The sequence below is a fragment of the Sitodiplosis mosellana genome, unplaced genomic scaffold (assembly GCF_009176505.1).
Source record: "Sitodiplosis mosellana isolate CC-2019 unplaced genomic scaffold, AAFC_SMos_1.0 Smas_scaffold_6191, whole genome shotgun sequence".
Lineage (NCBI taxonomy): Eukaryota > Metazoa > Arthropoda > Insecta > Diptera > Cecidomyiidae > Sitodiplosis > Sitodiplosis mosellana.
In genome coordinates this window covers 1-24,225 of record NW_022601432.1, presented here as the reverse complement: position 1 = coordinate 24,225, position 24,225 = coordinate 1, and the positions used below count along the sequence as shown (strand labels likewise).

Genomic DNA, 24,225 nt, shown 5'->3' with positions numbered 1-24,225 from the left:
TTTGATATTTAAAAAAGTTGAGCCAATTTTAATATTCTGAGAACGCAATTGTTCTTAGATTTTGGCCCTCTAAAGCGCCTGATTTGTCCCTATCAATTGCCAGACAAAAAAAAACATCGGGATCACTGTGTAATCGATTGAAGCGCGTCGATCTCGGTTGAAAATGTTTTTCCGAGTCAGTACGAACGCTGGCGCGTGCACACACACAATCAAATCGACCATGAATTTCACATCGATCCCAAGTTTTTCCTTCAGCTTGTTTTTCGCATAAATACAAATTCTTGACAATGGCCTGAAATGTCGCCGTCAATATGATGAGAAAAATTCACCAATCGTCCAAGCAGTTCGACTTTGTGTGCGTGTGTGTTGCTTCAAAGATCAATGCTTTTGGGGGGCAATCAGCTTCTTACAACTATGATGACGTTTTTTTGTCTGTCAACCAACATTCATACACATATCGGTGAATGAACATTAATGCAACCTTGAAAGCGACGGAACCCATCACCATCATCATCACCACATTATTCAAATTATTTACTATGAAATTGCAACAAGGAGAAAGAAAAATCTAGACTAGCTCAATTTAAAACTTAATTGATACGAGCTACGGACTAGGCATTTCATTTCCTGGGTCGAACATATATAACCTTTTCTTGTTCCATCATCCATCGCCGGTCATCGATGTGAACACCACCAACAACAATGACGCGCCAATGACTTCGAATATTTTTCAAAATATGCAAACAAAAAAGTGATTAATTCGATCGGTCGCCTCAATTTTTTTTTTCGGCATCCGTTCTTCATCGTCGTCGTTGTCATCGTCGAAGCAGCAGCACATTTGCAATTAAAATTCAAACTTTATTGGAATTTGGCATTAAAACTTATGTTAGTTTTTTTTTTCTACGTTGAACGCTTGAAAATATGCATAAAAATTTCTTCACCCGAAATGTTTGTTACGATTGAAAATGTCATTCGATGTGATCATTGATTGTGTGACGAACGAGACAATTCATCAATATCGATAGGTATATTAATAAAATGGATTATAAAGCTAAATATACAATAGAAAACGCTTGTCAACTCATTGTACAACAATATGTATCGACGCATATAGACCAACAAAGTGGAACATCGGCATTTGCATTTATTTCAAGTAAATATAAATAGAAGCGATTAATTTCCGTTTAATTTGTGTTTCAAAATTAGTTCAATAATACCGTTATTGCATAGCGAAATACAGTAGACTGAAGCGATAACCGATTTCTCTGGGCAGGTTGAGTATGAACGAATTGAAACTTTCATCGATTCAAACACAACAAAATTTCCATAGAAGGAACATTTTTTTGAACAAAACGATTAAATTTTTGCGTAGGCATTTCCTATCCAGATATAAAACACACACATTAACAGCCAATAAAACATTGTCATTACAAACAATAGAAAATACCATTCACTCTCGCTTAATCACTTGAAAAAAAAGCAAAACTCACGATGAAATGCGTTGAATGAAAGTGTTTCATTGTTAGCGAAAACGTATCACGAACCCGAACTATTAAAACGATTACTACTGTTTTTGTGTGTGCGTGTGTGTTAGATTCGCATAAATGTTATTGCGCACAGGAATGAGTCTCATAATAATCAAAATTTATCTCAATCAAATGTTATAATCGTGATTTAAATTTGCAACGGTCATAAGCGATCGGATATACACAACTCAATATGAAACAATTCTAATAAAACCGATAATGCCATCTGTTGAACGTTTTTCTGAACCACTCACTGAAGAAATCGCATAAATAAAGTTTGTACTAAAAGCCAGCATAGCCATTTGCATCTGGCTACACCGGTTTGAAAACGTTTATTTGACAAATGACATTGTCAATGTTGTTGTTGAGCAGACATTGAGCGATTTGTTTTTATTTTGGACAAATTTCGTATTGAAAATATATGTTTTTCATCCTTGTGAAACGGTTGATAGGCTAACGAAAAAGATAAAATGTCTGAGGAGATTAAATTCAAGCCGAAGAAAGTGAAAAATCTTCGCACCCGACGAAATTCATCCGACGATGACGACGAGAAAAGAGAGGAAGATGTTTTGTAAGTTTGTTGTTAATTTCTAGAAAATTCATAAATCAATCTGATTTGATTTTTTTTTGTTTTACAGAGCAAAATTGGAGGAAACGAAATTAGCCCAAAAACTTCGAGCTAAACCGCATGGAGTGAATGCAGTCGCACTGGCAATCGGACAAAAAGTTACAGCAGAGGATTTAGTTTTGAAGGTATAAAGAAGCCCCGAATAGGCAGCAAATGGCTTTTCTTCTATTCAACATTGCAAATATTTTCTCAAGTCAAATGTTTGTTTTTTTTTCTGTCATTTTCAGAATGATCCATTCAAAATGAAGAGCGGCGGTATGATCAATATGAAAAATATTAAATCTGGTAAGGTGCAACAAGTGGACGATGCATATGATGTTGGTATTGGCACACAATTTTCGGCTGAAACCAATAAACGTGACGAAGACGAAGAGATGATGAAGTAATTATCATCGATGATTTATTTCGCTAATCGATTTAGTATGGTATTTGAAAAGGATATTATTTCTCGTATTCCAGGTACATTGAAGAGCAGCTCAACAAGCGAAAGAATTCAAAGTTACAAAGTGAATCCGGTGGTGATAATGACAATGAGACATACAACGATGAAAAATATTTATCGCCCGAAGAAGCAGCACTTTTATCGTTACCTGAACATCTACGTGTCAGTTCGACACATCGTTCGGAAGAGATGTTATCGAATCAAATGCTAAACGGTATACCTGAAGTCGATTTGGGTATCGAGATTAAGATTAAAAACATCGAAGCAACCGAAGCTGCCAAGGAGAAATTGCTAAGGGATCAGAAAAATAAAAAGGTATTTTTTTCATTGAATTTGGACAATCTGCGTAAATGACATATAGGTCTATAATCTTCTTTTTTTCTTCTCGGATTTACAGTCAGCACCATCTCACTTTGTGCCCAGCAATATTGCCGTCAATTTTAGTCAGCACAATCGATGTATGCATCCTTGGTTTTCAACTCTCGTTTTGACTCTTCACTTCGAAATTATTTGATTGACATTAACTTGAATTGTATTTTCTTCTCTTTTTGTAGTTAATATCGAAGATGCAGAGACAAAGCGTCGCAGACAAAAAATGCAAGAAGATCGAGAGCGACAGGGTAATGGCAATCAAAAACCAGGCATTAAACGAGCCACAGACGATTATCATTATGATAAATTCCGAAAACAATTCCGACGGTATTAAATTAAAAGAAAAAAAAATTTAGGTTTATGTATATAAGCGTGGATTTGTTTCTAATGTAAAGAATTTCATTTGTACCAAACTGATTGATTGTATGCCAATGATGAGAACAGCGGCGAAAATAAAGGAAATACTAGAGATTTGTATTTTAACATAAGAAAATAAAATAGATGCATTTTTGTTCGTAGAAACTGTATAAAATTTAAGCAAATTTTGGTTGATCAAAAATGAAAAATTTTCCACATCTCAAAACGGAACGTACGTGTAGAAACCTAATTTTTGCCGGCAGCCTTCAAATTGGCTGAAATTTTTTTTAATGTGATTACCGAAAACATTCGATTTTTTTTTATTCAAAAATGTTGGGGAACGTAGAACTTTCTAATCCGAGAGAAAACTGAAACATTTTCAATGCAAAATGTTGAATACAAAAAAAAAATTCATTTAAAAAAATTGGCAAAATAACGATTATTGTTAATGGGATTCACAATTGTTGCATGTGAAATAGCTGCCACTCATATTGGCGCATTTCAAGTCAACAGCTCCATGGCATGAATCGCAGTAGATATCGTATTTGATACGAGACGCAAAATTTTCGTTTGCATCGGGGCGCATATGGTAATTTTTTCATAATAATGCGATTAGTTGCCATCCTATTTGGGCATTCATTTTGTACTGTACGAATGTTGATAAGAATTCAACATAAGAAAATTTACCATTAGCATTTCTAAGAAAATGTAGGTATTGTTTCAATTTTTCTGTCCATCCATGATTATCCAATAAATGACCTGGCACCGTTACACGGTCGACAACGAATGTGTGTTGATAACCAAAATAGTAGTGAGTATGTGTGACAAATTACATTAGTGTAGTTGGAAGAAGATGAAAATCTATTGACACCATGATTCTGCTTATAAATCTTGAATATTTGAATTGTACCGTTAGTTCATGTTGATGGCTTGAAGTGATCACAACACGCGTGTCAAACTAAAAACAATTGGTATCAAATTAAAAAGAAGTGAAAAGGCAATTTATCGTTATTTTTATTCAGAACAAAGCGAAGAAAGTGTTTATTTTTGACGATGGAAAACAAGCCATACTTGGAAATTGTTGAACAACCAGCGGAAAAATCCTTTCGATTTCGTTATGAAAGTGAAGGTCGATTGAGTGGTTCGATTCTTGGTGTAAATGCAACAAGAGACGTTCCCAGCTATCCAACAATCAAAGTTCATAATTACAGTGGAATGGTTGCTATACGCATATCTTGTGTAACCAACGAACAAAGCGCGAAAGCAACACCCAGACAGCATCCGCACAAAGTGTCAACCAAGGAGGTGCGAAAAAGTGGAGAAGCTTTTATCGTGCGTAATGTGGGAAATTTGGGAGAGATTCAAATCAAGGATATTGGTATTGTGTTTGTCAAAAAGCAAGATATTAAAGAATCGTTAGAACATCGAAAGAGTATGAATATCGATCCAACGAAAGGTGAGTAACATTTTATTTATCCTAGAATTTTCAGAGTCAGACTGAGATTGTGATGGGAATCTGCACGACTGATGGTTGTAAAATAATCAAATGTATCTCATCAGGATTCGAATATCTCGATCGGATTCTGTTCACGCAAAAAGAGTGTATGTGAACACATGTGAACCGTTGATTTTTTCATACCTTTGCAAACGAATCTCATTCTTTCCTCGATAAAAAAAAAATACACTCGTCACTTTGCAATGATAGCATTTACAATTTTTCAAAAATGCCCATATTTTTTTCCATATTTTAGGTGGATGGAGTTACATATCAAGACCGCAACACATTGATTTGCATTGTGTGCGTCTATGTTTTGAGGCGTTCAAGTATAAGCCTAACGAAAAAACCCAATATGAACCAATCGGATATGTCCTATCCACACCAATTATGGATAAAAAATCCAACGGATCGTTGAAAATTACGGAAATGAGCACGCTTAGAGCATCAGTCGTGGGTGGTGATAAGATAATTTTGCTGTGTGACAAGGTGAAACGGGAAGACATATCCGTTGTATTTTATGAAGAAGATGACAATCAGAAAATAATCTGGAAAGAAGAGATCCACTACAAAAATTCTGCGTCAATGAAGGTTCACCACCAGTATGCGATTTCATTTCAAACGCCCAAGTACAGGGAATTCGATATTGGAGAACCGCAGAAAGTATTTGTTCAACTGTATCGACCATCAGATAATGAGCTCAGCGAACCACTTCAATTCGAATTTCTGCCCAATAGTGCACACAGTGTTCAACTACGGCGTAAAAAACAGAAAAAAATGAACGATACGGCTACGAAGGAACTGAATTCGTATGCAGCCTCATTGAAAAAGGCGGAAAAGCCCAAATTTGTGCCAAATATACAAGTTGGAAATATTTTGACTGGAGTTAACAGGAATAACGCAGTAGAACGGCCAGCAAATCCACCGACCCTCATCAATTTGGGTAAGTTCATCGACACAATCAAAATTAAATTTTAAGATTCAAAGGACGATTTTTTCCTCATTGAATCAAGTTCTTAATTCAAAAAAATGACGAATGATTTTTTCTCTGGTCTTTTTAGCGGAAGAAAACAAAGAGAATATTCAAATGCCAATGAACAATCAACTGCCGAACACATTCCAGCAAGCATCGGTTCAGTCGCAGTATCAGCGACCAATGGCCAATACAAACCCATATGATGAACAATACAATTATCCATGTGGCACATATTCGAACACGCCGAACTATCCATCGTACTATTATACACCAATGGCTCAGCATCAAAATGTCAATAGTCATTTTGGTGAGCCATCAATTGCCCAAGCACCGTCGTACAATGCACGGCCAATATTGCTACCGAATATATACCAACAGCAACAGCAACAGCAACAGCAGCAACAACAACAACAACAGCACGCCCAAGCAAATCTATATGCAAATGGTCAACAGCAAGGAATGGGGTATATGGATCCAACGATAACTACAACTACAAACCATCCGATGAACTCGGCCATGAATTGCATACCATTGACTTACAACAATGACACTAACAAAACCGTTGAATATTCCATCCATAGTAACCAAGTAATGAACGACAATTTGGAGCCAAACCGTACAAATTTGTCCGAATTGGAACGGGGTTTAAGTAAGTCAGAGCTATTGAATTTCACCACGGACGTCGAAGAAAACGACAACATGGGGGAGCTGTCCGAAAGTTTGAGTAGCATTAGCTTAAACAATGCTAATTTTAATAAATTTTGATGATTTTTGATGTTGTATAAGTATATCGAATTAGTTATATAGATTGAATGAGACCAGGTGGCTTGGTTAATTTAACTTGGATTTATTTTCAATGCATTTAATCGTTCGGCTTTATTTCTAAGTCTGTAAGTTTGTATTATTAACACATATCCTATGGATTTCTACTGCCACAGCAAACTGAAATGTGAGACAAATAAATTCACCATTAGTCAAATGAAAAAAATAAAAACAAACTCGATTGGGTGAACCAAAATGAAGCTAAGAAAATGTTTGTTTCAAATTTTTTTTACCTAAAAATGGATAATGGAGGATGTCCTTGCTCAGCACCTTTTTTGAATCCTACACACAAAGAAAATAGCACCATTTTTTTAAGGTTAGATTCCGTTTGTATTGGAAAGAGATTATTTGCGGGAAAAAATGCCAAAATTTACCTAAATACAGGACAGCTGGAATGAATCCCCAGTGGAATACAGTTTTAGCGACATCGAATACAACGCCCAAGCGCTCTTTGGCATCAGGTGAGAGTCCCATTTTGTTGATTTCTGGTGTGAAACGAAAAATCTGTGTGCAGAATGGGTCCAAATAACACAAATCAGAGTGTGACAAAACAGTTACTTCCAATACAGCAAGTGTAAGTCATGTGCGTATTGGTCGTGCGTTGACAGTCATGACATTTCTCGACATTTCTTTGTCTGTCGCACATTTCGTCCGATGCGATGTTTTCGACATTTTCGATGATTTCAATTGTGGATTCTAGAACATTCATCGGCAGATTCAAACGAACATTGACCCTCATTTGCCGGAAAATAATTTCGATTGTTTCATATGGAAAAGAAAATAAAATTTTGGAAACGAATTTTCATCTAAAACATTTGATCTCAAATTAAAAACCATTTTTTTCTGGTGACGTCAAAAAGTCTCCGTGTAGAATATCGATTTTTCTCTACGGTACAACTTTTTTTTCTCTTGCTTCTTTGACATTTTAAAACAAGAACTCAGTCTTTTCACTGCTAGCGAGCATCGTGCTGTGAACGTGTTTGTGTTACTAATAACACCAAGTAAGCAAAAAAAATATTTTTAACTTAGTTTTTAGTCTATAATTTTCATCAGACCCAAACAAAAAGCCATGCAAAATGTGACAATAAAAATATGATGCAACCTTGTGAAATCGGAAGAAACGTCGCCGAAAGAGAGAAAGCAAATGCAGTAGTACCATAGATTGTGTGCCTATTGAAGTGTTCCGTGTTGCCAAATTTGTAGCACACTTCCTCGCCGCAAAAACCATTATATAAGCGAAATGCATTCAAAATTTTAATTATCCACACAGTTGAATCACAATACCCATACCGAGTAGTTTCGAATTGGTTTTTTTTCTCAAAAAACAAACAAATTCTTTGGCGTAATAATTTTTCTGACGGGGTAAAAATAGTTTCTAATCTGGATACAAAATTACGTCGCATAAAGCATGGCACTCTTTGTTTTGGCTTATTAGAACAAAGCATTAGTTTGGTAGCATACTTTGCATCGTTCAAAAAAAAAATACAGTATCCGAAAAAATACAGTATCGCCATTGTAAATCCATTTACAGTGAACTATTTTTTTATTTAAAATCATTCTCAGAGCAAAAAAAAAAACAAAATTTCATACTTTCTTTAATTCAATCTGTCTTATATTTTGTTGCAGCAATTTGTAATCAAACGCGCAATATCTAAAACCAACATCACACACAATATGAGAGCTCCACAACTTATAAACTATGCAGTAAATCGGCTAAGCTACAATATGGTGAGTATTAACAATAAGAAAAGAACTTTGACACCTTTCACTTGCATTGACGAAAATGTTTATCAGTGGAATGTGTAGACTATTTGTAAGTAACCGGAATCCGTTTGACCTTTGTATTTTCGGTCACTGGGCACATGCCAGTTTTAAAGTACGTCAATTGTGATTACGATCAATACAAAATGTTCGATGCACTTTTCGTTAAGTAATCAAGTTCACTAAAATGCAACCGATTCCAATATCGGCAAGAATATACATAGAAAATGTTCGATTTGAAATGGTTTAGTTAACCGTACGTGTTGCATTCAACGAAAATCTCGTTTGATAATCATTTTAAGCGAGACAAAAGACGTGATTATGATGTCAAAGAACTAATTTTTTTTTTTCAACTGCACTCATCATGTCGAAATTGAGACCTATTTTTTGCAACTCTCATTAAATATCATGCAAACATTTTTCTTATCCCTTGAATCTTTCAAGAAAAAAATACGGCGTCTGTTCAATCAGTGACTCCAACTAATCATTCTTGAACTTTTAAATTGAGAGACACATTTGCTGCGAACGGTTTTTTGCAACAACAAAAAAAAAAACAGAAGTTAAAAGAAACACCGAAAACTGATAAGCTTGACGATTAGGTTGCGAATAAATTTGTCACATACGAAAAAAATGCATTTTTGAAATGATTTTGGCATAATCATCTGAGAATTTCAAACTGAGACCTCAATTTAAGCATCAAAAATTCCAACGCACAAAAATAAACTGCTGTCGATTGACCTCAACCTTGTTCGGTGAGCAAGTGTGGCCCAGATTGGGTCTACATTACTTTTCGGAGTTGATCATGTGAAACAGGCTCAAATGGTGTTGTGTGTTTTACAGTAAAAAGTGGGTCATGTTCTTCGATAAAAATGCTTTGAAAATGCACTTTTCAATTCACAATTCCGTAGAAAAAGCGAACACAATCAATCAATTTTCATTCGAATAATTAAGTGCACAGATTGATTGCATATCGAACACCGATTATTTTCACTGTACAATTAAAAAAGAGAGAAAATAAACAAAGAGATAGGGAAAAGCACTAGTCATAGACCTCTTTTTTTTATCAGCGCGTGTACAGTCACTGTACTACAGTGTTGTAGTCCAGGTGCACACAAACTAATAATAGATGATAAATCCAATTCTCAGAATAAATGTCGGTGTGTGTGTGTGTACTTTCACTTGGCGCCATTCAGTCCGCTATTCGCTAAATGCATGTATTAGTTTGGCATTATCTTAAGTGACACGTCAAAAAAATCAAAAGAGCAAACATATTGCCAGCAGAAAAATATATATCACATGATTTGTCGAAAAAAAAAACGTGTGCGCAATGTGAGAATGCGCGCTTGCTCGTTCGCCACAGACGATAAGCAAATTCTTACAACTCTTGTTGCTTTGTTTATTCGACCGTTTTTTTTCTTCTCTAGCGTCGTTTACTTATGTGTGCCCATCAATTTTCTATTTCTTCTTCTTCTTCAGTGCGCTTAAGTCGACTTAACTATTTTTAGAATCAGTTTATTTTCGTTCTACTCGTGTTACGTATTCACACAAAGAGCGTCGTAGAAGGTAAATCGATGACAATTGCGTGTTAATTGCAATAAAGCGATTATTTCCGGCCTGGAACCCGAATTACATCGTTCTATTTTTTTTCTCCAACAAGATTTGGCTTAAATAAACGAGAAACACATATTATCGATAACCGTTCCGTAGTGCTATGTGCAAATAAGCGTAAATTACCGAGTGCGAGAGATATAGACATACGAATCCAGCTCTCATTTACATTGTTGATAACGACCTGATGTCGGCTATGCCGTCGAAAACGTCTAACGGAATTAAATCCACTTTACAAATCCATTGATCGTTTACGTCAATTTCAATCAAAATGGACAATTGTCCGGAACTTACGGCGGGTGCAAAGTGGCTCGTGTGTGTGTCTATGTGCATAGTCTAATTCGATCGACAGTGTTTGCGATCGTTGAAACGTGCATCTAATACATGTCTTTGATTAATTGTTATCGTTATTTCGCACTTGCCATAAATTTATTGCAATCACTGCGATATTATTCACTTGGATACCCGGTAATTTGTTACAGTTTCAACAGCTTTCATTCTTTTTTTTAGAGTGATAAGCGGGAGAAAAAAATTACGAAGTAATTGCAGTGAATCAAACTGTGACCAAACAAAATGAACGAAACAAAAAACCACATGAATCGTGTGAATGTGATGTAAAATGTTCAAATTAAAATGCCATGATAAGTTGAGAGTGAAAAAAAAACAAAACAGCACACGGAATCCTGCGTCATAAATGAATATACAGACGCGGGAGAGAGATAGAGAGAGCGTATGTCGCATTTGAATAAATGGAAATTACGTTCAGTAGCTCGGTCAAAGTCACAAACCAGTCTCTCGCAGTCTTACTTTATGCATCGAATCGAAGAGTCACTCTTAAGCATTCACACTGTATTTAATATACATTTTGCGTATTGATAACCAAAATCCAATTGAATTTTTACGCTACCCAGCAGAGAAAGAAAGAAAAAAATGCTTCCCACGGCCGCCAAGAATGTTGCAATTAAATCGATTATTTCACGACAAAATGTAAATATAGAAAAATGAAAAAGGGCAAACGAAAAAAAAAACAATCTAAATTTATAGTACACCAGATGCTTAAAAATAATTGCATGAAAAAAAAAATTTAATGGAAAAAATAATGGAAAAAAATGATCACTTGTTAATGTTTCATAACTTTAATTTTCTTCTACGTTTGTTTACAGGTGTCCAGTTTTTCTGGTCAAACCGAGCATGCCGTACCAAAAACCGCAGCGTTGATGGCTGTATTCGGTATCGGTGTGTCATCGTTTAGTGTAAAACAAATGATGAACAGCGGACCAAGACGATTCTAAGCACAACATTTTTTTTTCTCGAAAAAAAATAAATCATACATTAGCGATCAAGTTGCAACGGTAAGAGGAGACAAACGAAAGGATGAATGTGAAGAATTTGCGAAAATGAAAGAGAAAAACGGAAGAAATTTTTTTGCCATACAACTAATACACACAACCAAATGTGCACCCAGAAATGAGTTGGAGTTTTTTTTACGTTGCTTCCACCGACTGATAGAGAAAACCAATTGAATTGATTCAGTTATCAGGGCGCTTACTTACCTACCCGTAGCATCAGAGACAAAGCGTTTTTTTTTTTAAATTGATCTTGAGTTTTGTTTTCTGCTTTCTATCCTGGCTTTGTCCTCGGAATCGCTCCGACTTTTCGTTAGTAAAAACATGTATAAGTGCTAGTTAACTAATTTTTTTTTGTTTTCTTCATTTGTGATGATATATTTATTTTTGCATCAATTTATTTACCAAAAAAAAACAAACAAACAAACACATAACAAAAAAAATCGAAAAATACATCCAAACGGAGACCAGCCCAAAAAATTAAATCATACAAAACTCGATAATTTTTTTTTATATGCATTAGGGAAGAAAATTGATTGTATTAAACGCGGTTGATAAATTGATAATTGAATAAATGAATTTAAGATTCAAGTTAGAACAAAATGATTGTTTTTTTTCTTTAATTTTCATCAGCAAAGAATCCTTACCATATTACCACAGGTACTTTCGGGGGAAGAATGGAAAATTACACCAGCTGAAATGAAAAGCACACATCGCTTCGCTTATTTGTAGCAGTTTTATTGCATTTGGACCATTTTTTTTTAGCATTTTACTAATTCTCAACTCTTACAATCGAATGTTTCATGTTGTTTTTATTGTTCATTGCGAAAATGCCATCTCTTTCGGTGCACGACTGTGTCTGCTATCAGTTTTTTTTTTGTACCAACTATCATTATGCGCGAAACTTGTATCTTAATTGCCCCGATCGAGAATGACATTTATAATATTTTAACGGTGTGTATATATCTCTATTTTGTCTCGTTCTTTCTTTTAAAACAATAGACCAGTTTCGTATTCGTAGACGAGTTCGAAACTATGAAATATTCAACGTTGTTATAGTATTTGATATTATTTCTTTTTCTTCTGTCTGTTACTAGCCTAACTAATCATATTACAGATTTTGTGTTGTCTGTATCTTTTAAATTAAGTTTCTTTTTGGAAGTGATAAGTCACGCGCGCAAACTTTTAGCTCTTTTTATGGCGTCTAGCGTCCGTGATTGCACCCCACAATTCAATAATGAAATCATCGGTGAACTCAAATGCTTCTAAATCCGAATTATCGATCGCCTCTGCAAAATCCATCGAATTCGTTTTATTATTCGCTAAGTCCCAAATCTTTGGAGGAAACAAGAGAGAGAGAGAAGAGAGAGAATTAAACCACGCACAATACACGATGCCATTGCGAACGTATTCAGTTTTGAAATGAAAGCAGTGAAATTGGTTTTGATTTTGATTTTGATTAATTCGAATGTGTCTTCATACCTGTTCGGCGAGTTCGGAATCGTTAATGCCCATAAACGAGTCCAAAAGTGCATTTATGTTGTCGATACCCATTTGTGTTGTCTCGTCGTGCTGTCGCGCGTGCGTTTCCAATGAAGAAAAAAAAGAGCGTAAAAATGAGAAAAAAACGTGGTTAGAAAATCGCAATTCGAATAAATTATCGAATGACATTTGTGTTTTGTGTGGAAAGTTTTATTACTTGTTCTTCGACTGCTGCATTTCCATTAGCCTTGAAACGAAGTGTCTCTTTGCCCGTACCGTAACCCTTTTTTGTGCCACCTTTTGATCCATTGCGTGGACCGATTCCCTGAAAACCGCTCTTCATCGGTTCGATTAGTCGCAGCGTAAACGTCGTATTGGTCGGTATGTCTTTTAGAAGCCGAGCTACTTCGTAGTGTCGTTTGCCCACCACATTCATATTATTTAACTTCTCTATGTGATCACCCGGCTGAAAGAAGACATTTCATTCATTACTCAAGTATTTTAATTTTCATTCAATTTACTAGCAACAATCGAATCGAATTGTTTAATTTGAAAATTGCTTTTTTTAATTAAGAAAAACGAATCGTTTTTCTCTTCAATTAAATAAACCATTAATTCAAAACGGAAAAAAGTTAATTAAGTTTGAAATTCACCTGAATATGTGGAATATGGTCGATAACACTGCCCTCTTTGATTCTCTTGATAAATGCATAACCGGCGCCATTGTCTGTGATCGTGAGACCAAGCGCATCTTCCGATTTGACAATCTCGATTTCTTTTGGTCGACCCTTGCGATGCGCAAAAATGAAGTCATCTAAGCCAATCTGACCGCCAAGCAACTTGGTCATATCAACCTTATGCGAATTTAGCGTGCAGAAAATAATCTAAAAGCAAGAAAAAAAAAATGAAATTTCAAACAAAAGCCAAGTCATTATTTCCATCGGAATTAATCCGTTTTCAATGTTAGCAAAGAAAAATGTTCACACAATTCACTTCAGATCAATCACCATCCAGCTATCTCACTCTGCATGCGTTGCCATTCATTCTCCATCTATTTCGTTGGAATCGCCGTTCGATACACGCAGTGCCGCATTGAAATGCGTAACGGATATAAAGTTGAGTGCATTTCATTCAAACACAATTTATGAATGTGCATGTAAATGGAACAAAAGCGCGTCGCTCCACCGAATACTATTATATCCAAAAAAAAATTTCATTCATTTCTCCATGCAAACGGGGAATCGATGTGAATGTGTCTTGCATTTGTCAATTTTTTTTTTCTTTCTGAAAATTCGACGCCCAAAAATATGACTCGTTACTGTCCACTGCGTATTAAATGCGTCGGGTCTATGCCATTGTTGTGGCCAGTTGCATTGAAAGCCAAAAAACTAATTAACTTAATGCATTCAAACAACATTTTGCAATAAAAAACGAATTGACTTTCAGTTTCGGTTTGAGTTGCTAATTACTGTCTATGCATTTTTTCAAGCAAATTCGTTTGTCATGCAGGCGATTATCTTCTATTGGCTGAAGAAAATATGATCCTTTTGGTCAATTCAAAATGCACAATCATTTTGCAAGTAATTATGAATATAATCGCATACAATCGGGCAGCATTGCGTGATCGGTGACAAAGACGTAGAAAGAAAAACCCAACGAAAACTGTTGCTGTGACACGTGTCTGTCGAAAAGAAGAAATTAACCAATTGACCAATTAACATATTCTGTCTAGCGCTTTTGAGACACACAAAAAAAATACACGTACATTAGCACTTACACGATTCGATAATTGAATTAGTCAACGCCTAATAGACCACATTCAAAACAACTTAGTTGAACAAAATATTGCTCGCAAAACTGTTAATCTGCAATGGAATAGCTACGCCACACAAACGGAACATAATAGAAAATGAAGTGTTCATTACTTTAATTTCTGCCATAATTATAAGTCATTTATGGTTCTTATATAAATTTGTTGGCATTGTGTACTGTAGCGCATCATGTCGAAAGCCTATTTTATGTACTCTTTGTTATCTGTTAACCTTATAAACATAATAAAAATTTGACAAAGTACCGCTCCGAATTTTCCAACGCTCGATTCTGACAAAAAAAAAAACAATCGAAAATTGTTTTGCGAAATGTCAAATAATTAGCGCATGCTTTCAATGCGAAATTGAGATAGAAATACTGGAGCTTAATTAATGTGCGATTGTTAGAGACAAAAGATCGGCTTCGTTTCATTTCAGTCGGCATCGTTTTTTGTTGATGCTTATGCTGCTGCTGTTGGTTGCAACTTCATTCGAACTAATAAACTGAGAAAAAACGGAATGCGAGTGGAATTCGAGACCTGAATCGACCAAAATATAGTGCCGATTCCAAATGAATACCATCAACAACAAAAAATGACACACAAATTATGTGTTGCATGCATTTTATGCAGGCTGTACAGTGTACAGCAAAGCAATACAAGCAGCTATAGTTGCAGTTGCCATCGCTGCTACTGCCGTTGCCGTTGGTTGCGTTTTATGCCTCCATACATCATGAGTTGCGCTCAAAAACGAAAGTGTCAGAGAAAATGTAACTCGGAAAGGGTATAATATATATGATTTGAACTCAGTTTTCATGTTTCGTCTAACACTTTTACTGGCGTTTCAATTTCCAGCTTTGGTTACTTGTTGCTTGTTGTTGTTCGTGGCATTCCATTTTATTTTCCATAGCATTTTCACCGTCAAACAACACACAATACGCACAATGAAATGAAGACATCACACACACACACACACTGCGATTGGGAAAAAGAGAGAGAGAGCGAGAGAGAGGGAGAGAGGTGTGTATAATGCCACGAAAGAGAAATTCTCAAGACACCACCGACAAATTGAGTATGAACGGTTGACGGTTTAAAAAATCATTTGCATGTGATCGTGCGATATCATGTTAATTTATCTCACCTAATTGCATAATTAGTCTAATTTTAGATAAGGTTTAAATATGCCTGTGAACAAAAGATGTCATTCGTTTTAGTTGGAAATTGGACTCGAGGTGTTCACTGGAAAGCCGCTCGCTTTCGGCGAAAGGATGGGCGGTACGGTGTTGAGCGGCTTTTAATCCAATCGCCCAAGAATCAACGCCGAACAAAGCGTTGCGATTTATTTTTTCTCTCTTTAAATACATGCAAATTATATGCCGCTTGCCTTTCTTTTTATAGCTTGAAATAATATAATAAAATAGGCTGTTCTGGGAGTTTTTTTTTTTCTTCTCTCGAATCTTTTGTTGTTGTTGGTGTTATCGCATGCACGTAAAATTTATTATTTGCTAAATAGATTTTGTATAGTATGGAATCAAGTGTTTGATTCGTAGAATGCGTGAAAACCAGAAGAAAAAAAACGTAATAAATGCATTTGAATAAAATAGCGGCAAAAATACGGTGCACAATGCACGGCGCAAAGAGATGCAAAAAGTGAGCGAGAGAGAGAGAGAAGCGAAGCAAAGAGGAATCCAATGTTGGGAACGCGAATCAAGAGGCGAATAGATTCAATTTATTGTATCAACGAACAAATATCTTTTTCGATTGCATTTAAGAACTTGCGCGCGCGCGCGGAAAAGAAGAAAGCAATGCAGAAACAACGGGCTTCATATAGCAAAACCATCGGCAACACTCGTATATACATTAAGCACATCTTACAAAGTAGAACAGAGCGCACGCCATACGCAAATACACACAATCATTTTTATGTAAATGCTGAGTGCTGCTGTTGCTGTTGTTCTTGGTGTGTGCCAATAATAAAATGAAATAAGTGTTACCCTCTTAACACTCATTTTTCCCTCCCGTCTCCGACTACCATATCGAACCGTTCAGAGACCTGGATTTTTAACACACAATTTTCTATCGATTTTACCCAACGATTTTATATGCTTGAATGGATTTTTCGACAATAACTATCGATCACCGAAGAATTTACACTTCGTTTGACAACGTACACACCAACAAACGATAAACGGATGAATGGAATAATAGTAGTGATATATAGTGACCTCATTGGACACTCTTTTCATTCCAACTAATTTAATATTTCGAGCTAAAATTAAATTTGAATACTCGTTTTTCTCGTCATTTTCGTCCCAATAAAAATGAGCAACGTTCTTTTTCTCTATCTCTCTTTTTTGCTTCTTTCTCTCGCACACTCAAAAAAATTGGCTGCCCATCAAAGAAAAAGTGATTTGAAAGGTGATAAAAAACATGGAATTGATTTTGTTTTTCTTGTGTCGCACAATGCCATCTTTATTTGCCAAATACTGTACGTCATGTCATTCATATTACTTTATCGCAGTTACAAAAGCCTTTTGTTAACGATATTGCCACAGAGAGATACCATTGGTGTTGTATTCGTTGATAACAAACGTTCAATAGATAACGGTTTAGGCGAGACAATCAAAAACCTCATGAAAAATGCTTAACCATTTATGAGTGGACAAATCCCAATTTTGATTCATTACGATTGTGTTTCAAAGCTCAATAATTCCATACATTTAAAGTATGATACATTTTCATTTGTCTCTTCTTTTTCTCATGAAATGATTTCTAATTTGGAATCGAACGAGGTAATTAAAAAAAAAGAGACAATTCAAAGATATCGAAAGTGACGTGCATCTCAATGAAATTGATCACGTTGTGTGTTTAGCGAAAAAAAAACAAACAACAAATACACATATTTTTTGCTGTATTTTTATGTCAACATGCATTCATTATCAATGATGAAAAGCACCGTCAACTTTCTCCAATTGCTTCACATCAACTTTCGCAAAACGCAAAATTCAATAAAACCAAATTAATCTCACTAACAACGCACTTGACGAACGAAAGGAGAGTGCGGTTGTGGAGGTGTCAAAAGTAGAAAATAGCAATGGAAGAAATGGTCAACCGAAAGAAACATCTTACCTCATCAACGGGAAAATCATAGCATTCAGCAATTTTTTGATAGAGCTCCTTCACGCTGCCAAATCCCGAAATCAGCCCGGTCGGACTGCCGTGTGCCAATTGACAGTGGAACACGAGCTGTGGCTTAAGTATATTTGCATCGATTTGCGGCGATGGCACTTTTTTCTCAATAATATGCTGTGCCATGGGTAATTGCGATGCTGTCGATAGAATATTGACATTATTTGTGGTTGTTGAACTTTTGTGGTTATTATTGTCGAACGTTGGTGGTGTTGGTGATTTTTTCGTAAAAAATGGCATTTTGAATATATGTTTCTTTTATTGTTGTTGTTGTCTGTTCGGATTTCAGTCCGATCGGCAGAACGAAGAGATGAGACGAAGGAAAAAACTCGAACCAGCCAAATAAAGCAGAGTTCGTATTTCAGTGTATTGAGTTCCAGCAATTCACCACGCAAACAAAGTAATTTGTTCTCCAATCCAATATCAAGTACAACGAACAGCAGTAACAATAAACGAAAAATCAAACGATCCGTCACACGTCGACGACGGGAAAAAAAGGTAAGTGAGAAAGAAAAACCGCTGTCTTTTCTTTTTCTGTTTTCGTCGGTTTTCCGGTTTTTGTAGAAAAAACTGGCGATCGTGCTTTTTTTTAGGTAACGTACGCACTCATTAAAATGAATTCACAATTTTTCGTTAGAATATCGCGCACTTTAGCATTTCTCTTCACTCTTTCTCTTTATTTTTTGCCTTCTTTACCGTGCTGCTATGATTTCGATAATTTCATCGATGAAATAACACACAAGCGCGCGCACACACACAAATCTTCTTAATCACGTTACTTTTTCGACGATAGTGTTTTTTTCCTGCGTTTTATTGGTCTTCTTTCTGATTATATTACGCTATCAAACGCGCACACACACACTTAACACACATTATTTCATTCCATTTACAAGCGCAGCACAGTTGGCAGCTGTCTTCACAATTTGTTCCTTATCTGTAAGCCACGATCCCTCAGCTTATTGGATATAGATGTAGGTATATATGCACACGCTTGGATTCACATTAAGTTCCGATACTCACTGAATTCTCTGTGTACGCGGACAAGAATTCTCTTTTCTACTCCACACACCACACACTGCTCTCACGCTGTTCACTAGTTGTTCGGTTTTTTTTTTCGACAGAGAACATGGAAAGCATCAAGCGAAAAGAGCAACGCAGAAGAATATGTCAAATGCAAATTGTCTTTCTCTATAATTTTCTCATCATTTCGTTAATTTTTCGCGTGTGTGTTTTGTTCTGGGCGTTATTGTTTGCTATTCTGTTTTGCAACAAATGGAAAATAGCTTGCTAAGCTATTTCGATGAGCAAAGTTGAAACTCAGAGTTTAGTCGTTTGCGCAGTTAAAAGAACTTTTCATAAACAATTACCGTAGTTCCGCAAATGAGCGCAAGCAAATACGCGCACACACCAATGGAAATGTTACATTTAAAGTGGAGAAGTTATTCTCTTCTTCTTTTTTTAAATTATTTTTATAGCACATAAACACACGTACACACACAAATGCAAAATTGCAAACAAATGAGCGAAAAAAATACACGAAATAACGTAGTGCACAGTGTAGCACTTGTCTCCTCGCTTTTCGCTCGTTCTCTCTCTAGCACCACCAAATCAGGTCACAACAAAAAGCTGTGCGTTTTTCGTTCTTAGCCTCGGCACGAACATACATTGATTTGCATGTTTCGTTGATTTTTCACGTTTGATAGCGGCGTTTTGATGATCATACAGGTGCATCAAAGTGCTGGGTAGTTTGTTTGCTTTTTATTTTGTTATTTGATTAAAAAATTTGTTATTTTTTGAAGTGATCAAATAACGCAAATCATTGACACGAACATGATCACTCTTCGGCAGTCAAACACACACGAAATCTTTAATTTTCAACTTGTGTAAAGTATTCAGTCATGGAGTTTTTGCGTTCGTAGCTCCAATGTTAACAGAAATTAAATTAACAACAGCCGAATGGAGAAAAATAAAAAAATAAAACAACAAAGCCCAAACCGAATAATGAAATGGCAGAAATTCTTTCATTCAATCAGAAAAACACACAGTATAAACAACCGATAGAAAGAAATAGAACGGAGGAATGAAAGAAAACGTAACCAATTGAGAGAATAAAAAAAAGTAGCAGCAGCAGCAGCAGTAGTGCCGATCAACAGCAGCGTGTGTGTTACACGTTGAAACACTCGAACCAAACTGAATACCTGAGCGTATGTTACTGTGGCTGCAAGTGGCCTGTGGCATGTAGCGTGCGACGTTGTGAATTTGTAGTGCTTGTTGCTGTTGCTGTTACTGTACCTGTGAACCGTCACTCGATTACCGTCGTCGCGGTGAGAGCGTGTGTGCGTGAGCGCGCGCCCGCTCACAAAACACAATACATTTTCAGCGTTTTACGTTTTAATTCAGTGCAGCTACATACCTGCCTATTATTTTAATCTTGTTATTTATTCATTGCAGCTTATTCGGTTGTTGTTCTCTCCCTCTCTCTCTCTCCTGCTCGCTCGCGCGCGCTTGTTTCTGTTTTTTTCGGGCCTATTCCGTATGATGGGCACCTGTGCGATGGTGGATGAAGCGGGAGCCAGCAACAGCACCAGCAACACAAACACACCGTCTTTCTCTCTATTTTTTTTCTGCGTTGAACGTTGAACCGTTTGTTGATTCGTTTCAGACCAATAACAAAGCAAAGTGAATCATTTCATCGATAGCATCGCCATGGCGAAGCCAGTTTGTGAACGGTAATTGTGTATGTGTGTGTGTGTGTGTGTGTGTGTGATAAATGACTCTGCATGCACACTTGTTGCACCGAAATTGAAATGTCGTGTGTAATTTTTTTTCTCGATCTAGTCGCGATTGCAATCAAATTGGAATTGCAAAATCAATGACTCCATTTCGAGGTCAATTCGATCGATTGGATCGATGCACAATTTGTGAAATGTTGAAATTGAAACGTGGACTTATAAGAGAAATAGAAGAGAGAAAAAACAAAGAACGCGCGCGCAGCAACAATCTGATAATAATTCACGTTTGCACCAAATCAGAAGAAAATGAGCAAAAATGATTATAATTTGTTTGTTGCATCGAATGCTCCAGTCCACACTGATTAGTAAACCGGCTGTTTTAACCAAGGGGCGAATTACTACTGAAAACCGGTTTTCAGTACTTTTCAGTACCTGCGATCGATTTTCAGTAGCGGTTCAGTTTTTTCAGTACCTAGTAAATATATGACTTTTATTGCAGTTCAGTATTGTCAAAATTTCTTGACACTTGTGTTTAATGTTTGTTTTTTAGCATTCGAAATGGAAATTGAACGTATTTTATCAAAAATAAAGTCCACTTATATTTTAATTAGAAAAGTCTAAAGACACAATAAAGGAGCTGACATCAGGAAAGAGTGATTTATGTCGAAAATATATGTCTGGCAATTTTCGTCGAATGAAAATTTCTATGACATTGATGTGTGTATCATCAACTCTTAGAAATGTCAGTGCATCTCTGAAACCACGAAGACTAAAGCCAAACAAAACAAGAATGGATTTTTTACACAAATGTTTTTCGGCGTATTTTTATTTCCAAACTACTGAATGTCGTATTTTTATAGTTTGGCACTTTTGTAGACAAATCTTTTTCAATTTTTTCCAAAATTCTACCTCAATATCAATTTTTAAACTGTATGGCGTTAATGATATAAGTCAAGCGTCATAGTTTGACGTATTCAATGCATAAACTGACACTGAAGTACTGAAAACCGGTTTCAGTAGTTTTCAGTACTTTCAGTCAATTCAGTAGTGATTCGCCCCTTGGTTTTAACCGTTGTTTTGTTTTCTCTCTCTCTCTCTCTCTCTCTCTGCATCTCTGTATGTGCAACGCATGATTCGATTTACGTTTCTACCACTTTGCCATTGTAGTGATCTCGTCTTGGTCTTCCTTCGTTAAAATCCCCATTTGATTTATATTCATGCGTGCCGATAGCATAAATGATCTACTTTCTCTGTGGAAATTGGATTGTTGATGCGTTCTAACGTCAGAATTAGAACGTGCAACGGTGTGTGCGATCGCGCGTCCGTTTAAAGTGGTAATATATCGCTCGTGTTGCTTTCAAAATCGGTTTGCAAACCACCGACTCAGAATTGAACTCAGCCACATCCGTTGTAACCATCTAAACCATAATAATGAACGGAAAAAATGAACATGTGTGACCAGATGCGCCATCTCTCGACGGTGAAAATAAAACGCATGCTTGCAATGTGTGGTTTTTTTTTGTATTCCAATTAAATTTATCAATTTTTATTTGTTTCAAATATATAATTTTATGTATTGTTTAATTAATAATTTTTAATATATATATATTTATTTGTTTGTTTGTTTTTTTGTTGTTGTTTTTAAATCTCCTTTGAATCGAACGAACTGAAAGGAATGTCGGACAAAAGCGACTCACGTAGTTTTATGAGACCCACTTAGGCGATAAACATCGGGATTTTATGTCCTGAATTTTCTCTGTTTTTGTCAGTGGTTAAATGCGTGTGTGATAATTTCTCTTCTTTTTGTTGTTGTTGTTTTTGTTGTGAGTGTGTGGGTGTGGGCGTGGATGTGAGTGTGAGAGTGTGTTGTAGGCGCATAGCAATATTTTCAAACAGACGGCATCATAAAGTTACGTTGGTCGCTTTATCAGCAGTTTTTCCACTCCGTTCGATCAGTGTGTTCAAATAATAACAATAATAAAAATGATTATATTTATAATAAATCCTAATAATTGATCATTGTATTATGTTTTCTCTTGTAAGTTTTAGTTTTTTGTTGTTGTTGTTGTTTAACTTCTGTTTTCCTCTCTTGTTCATTTGCATTGCATTTACTAATTTGATAATAATTTCATTTTTATTTTTTCATATTCGTTTGGTTTTAATTTCATGATTCTTCTCTCTTTAACGTTGTCATTCCATGCTCTTGTTTTTTTTTGTTCTTGTTCGTTTTAAACGCACCACATAAAATGTTCCAGTTTTCCAAATCCAAAATAAATTCACTGAATGTTAGACACAAAATAAAAAAACGATCAACAAGAAAGAATGGATAGAGATACACAGGGGCAAACTTAAATTGTGAAAAATACACAGTTTGGCTCATATTTGATCGTTTGCTGTGTCGCGAAATGTTTTTGAGTTCTTTTTGTTTTCGGTTTCTTGTTTGTTTGGCTGTGGCTTTGGTTTTAAGAGATTTTTTTCGCTTTCAACCGAATTGTTTTGTTCGAAACAATTGTAATTTTGAGTGGCGGTCCCCGGACGGACAGTATGGTTCTGTTTTCCTATTACATTAGAGTATGCTGTCCGTTCGGGGCGTTGTGACCGCCACTTATTTTCATTTCGCTTCCAATGTAATTTTCTCCTTTCTAGGAGCTTTTCAAATTTTCATAAGGTGAACGAATTCGTGGTTGAATTTGAATTTGAATTGAACAGAACGGGAATTCTCTCACTCTTTTCAAGAAAATTTAAGTAAAACACTGCCCATTTTTGAGTTTTGAGCTGCCCATTTGGGATTTAGAACTGCCCAAATGGGCAAGAGCTGCCCACTAAAATAATGCATGCTTCACACAGCAAACGCTTAAATATACCATTGAGAGTCTCACTCAATTTGGAACCAATACTTGAAACCGAAGAAGAAGAAGAAGAAGAAGTAAGGATGAAAAATAAAATATTCACAGGAGTGTTGTCATTGATTTTTTTTTTTTGCTTGTTCCGTTTATTTTATTTGTTTTTTTTTAGCATAATAACATAAAGCAAATGCTGGATTAGTTGTACTCACAAACATGATGATGACCACATAACATTATTTATATGATAAATGCTTTTGAGTGTTTCTTTCTTTTTATTCTTTGTTGTTGTGTTGTTGTTTGTCTCGAATAGATTAACTAGCTGGTTGTTGTTGTTTTTTTTACATGTATGTATATATATAGTTTTATATAGAAGTTTTTTTTTTATTTAATTAGAGCTAAATTTTCTTTTGTTTAATAGTTGTTATTGGTAAATTTTTTGTTGCTATTTATTTGTTTGATAATATTGAAAAATCTACTCGGTGCTCAAAGTATATGTTCAATATTTGTGTGTGTGTGTGTGTTTTTTTTTTTTTTGTTCTTCTTCCCATGTCCATGTAAGAATCGGTTCGCTATGCGATCTGCATCGATTTAACAGACAATCAAAACTATCTACGATACTAAAAAAAAAGTCGGAATAAGAGAAGAAGATGAAAAAAAACACAACGAATCCGAATGCACAACTCAATTTCCAATGAAATCATGGGAAAATTGCTTATTTGGAGAGGAAATGAAGTGCACGCGCGCGCCCAATGCCACCACCAATCGACGACTCAGCACGCAAATGCTTACAAGCAAAACAAATGCAACTTAATTTTCACATATTGCTCTTCCTAAAT

General features: G+C 35.8%; 4 protein-coding genes across 4 annotated transcripts; 2 read left to right on the top strand and 2 right to left on the bottom strand.

Moving 5' to 3' along the window:
- Positions 1 to 1,870: 1,870 nt before the first annotated feature.
- Positions 1,871 to 3,500, top strand: LOC129576504 (splicing factor C9orf78 homolog). The gene is made up of 6 exons (XM_055461708.1): positions 1,871 to 2,097; positions 2,165 to 2,279; positions 2,382 to 2,536; positions 2,614 to 2,911; positions 2,994 to 3,054; positions 3,151 to 3,500. Exons 1-6 carry the CDS (start codon positions 1,997 to 1,999, stop codon positions 3,300 to 3,302), a joined length of 882 nt encoding a protein of 293 aa, XP_055317683.1. The 5' UTR covers positions 1,871 to 1,996; the 3' UTR covers positions 3,303 to 3,500.
- Positions 3,501 to 3,617: 117 nt separating this feature from the next.
- On the top strand, positions 3,618 to 6,561 carry LOC129576502 (embryonic polarity protein dorsal-like). Its single transcript, XM_055461706.1, has 3 exons — positions 3,618 to 4,781; positions 5,077 to 5,763; positions 5,882 to 6,561. The coding sequence occupies exons 1-3, from the start codon at positions 4,379 to 4,381 to the stop codon at positions 6,559 to 6,561; spliced, it is 1,770 nt and encodes a 589-aa protein (XP_055317681.1). The 5' UTR covers positions 3,618 to 4,378.
- A 62-nt stretch (positions 6,562 to 6,623) lies between these two features.
- Positions 6,624 to 7,297, bottom strand: LOC129576505 (mitochondrial import receptor subunit TOM7 homolog). The gene is made up of 3 exons (XM_055461709.1): positions 6,993 to 7,297; positions 6,852 to 6,900; positions 6,624 to 6,738 (listed from the first exon to the last, which is right to left on the bottom strand). The coding sequence occupies exons 1-3, from the start codon at positions 7,090 to 7,092 to the stop codon at positions 6,723 to 6,725; spliced, it is 165 nt and encodes a 54-aa protein (XP_055317684.1). The 5' UTR covers positions 7,093 to 7,297; the 3' UTR covers positions 6,624 to 6,722.
- Positions 7,298 to 12,050: 4,753 nt separating this feature from the next.
- LOC129576503 (PDZ domain-containing protein GIPC3) lies at positions 12,051 to 20,358 on the bottom strand. The gene is made up of 5 exons (XM_055461707.1): positions 17,752 to 20,358; positions 13,469 to 13,699; positions 13,033 to 13,281; positions 12,816 to 12,905; positions 12,051 to 12,668 (listed from the first exon to the last, which is right to left on the bottom strand). Exons 1-5 carry the CDS (start codon positions 18,049 to 18,051, stop codon positions 12,519 to 12,521), a joined length of 1,020 nt encoding a protein of 339 aa, XP_055317682.1. The 5' UTR covers positions 18,052 to 20,358; the 3' UTR covers positions 12,051 to 12,518.
- Positions 20,359 to 24,225: the final 3,867 nt, after the last annotated feature.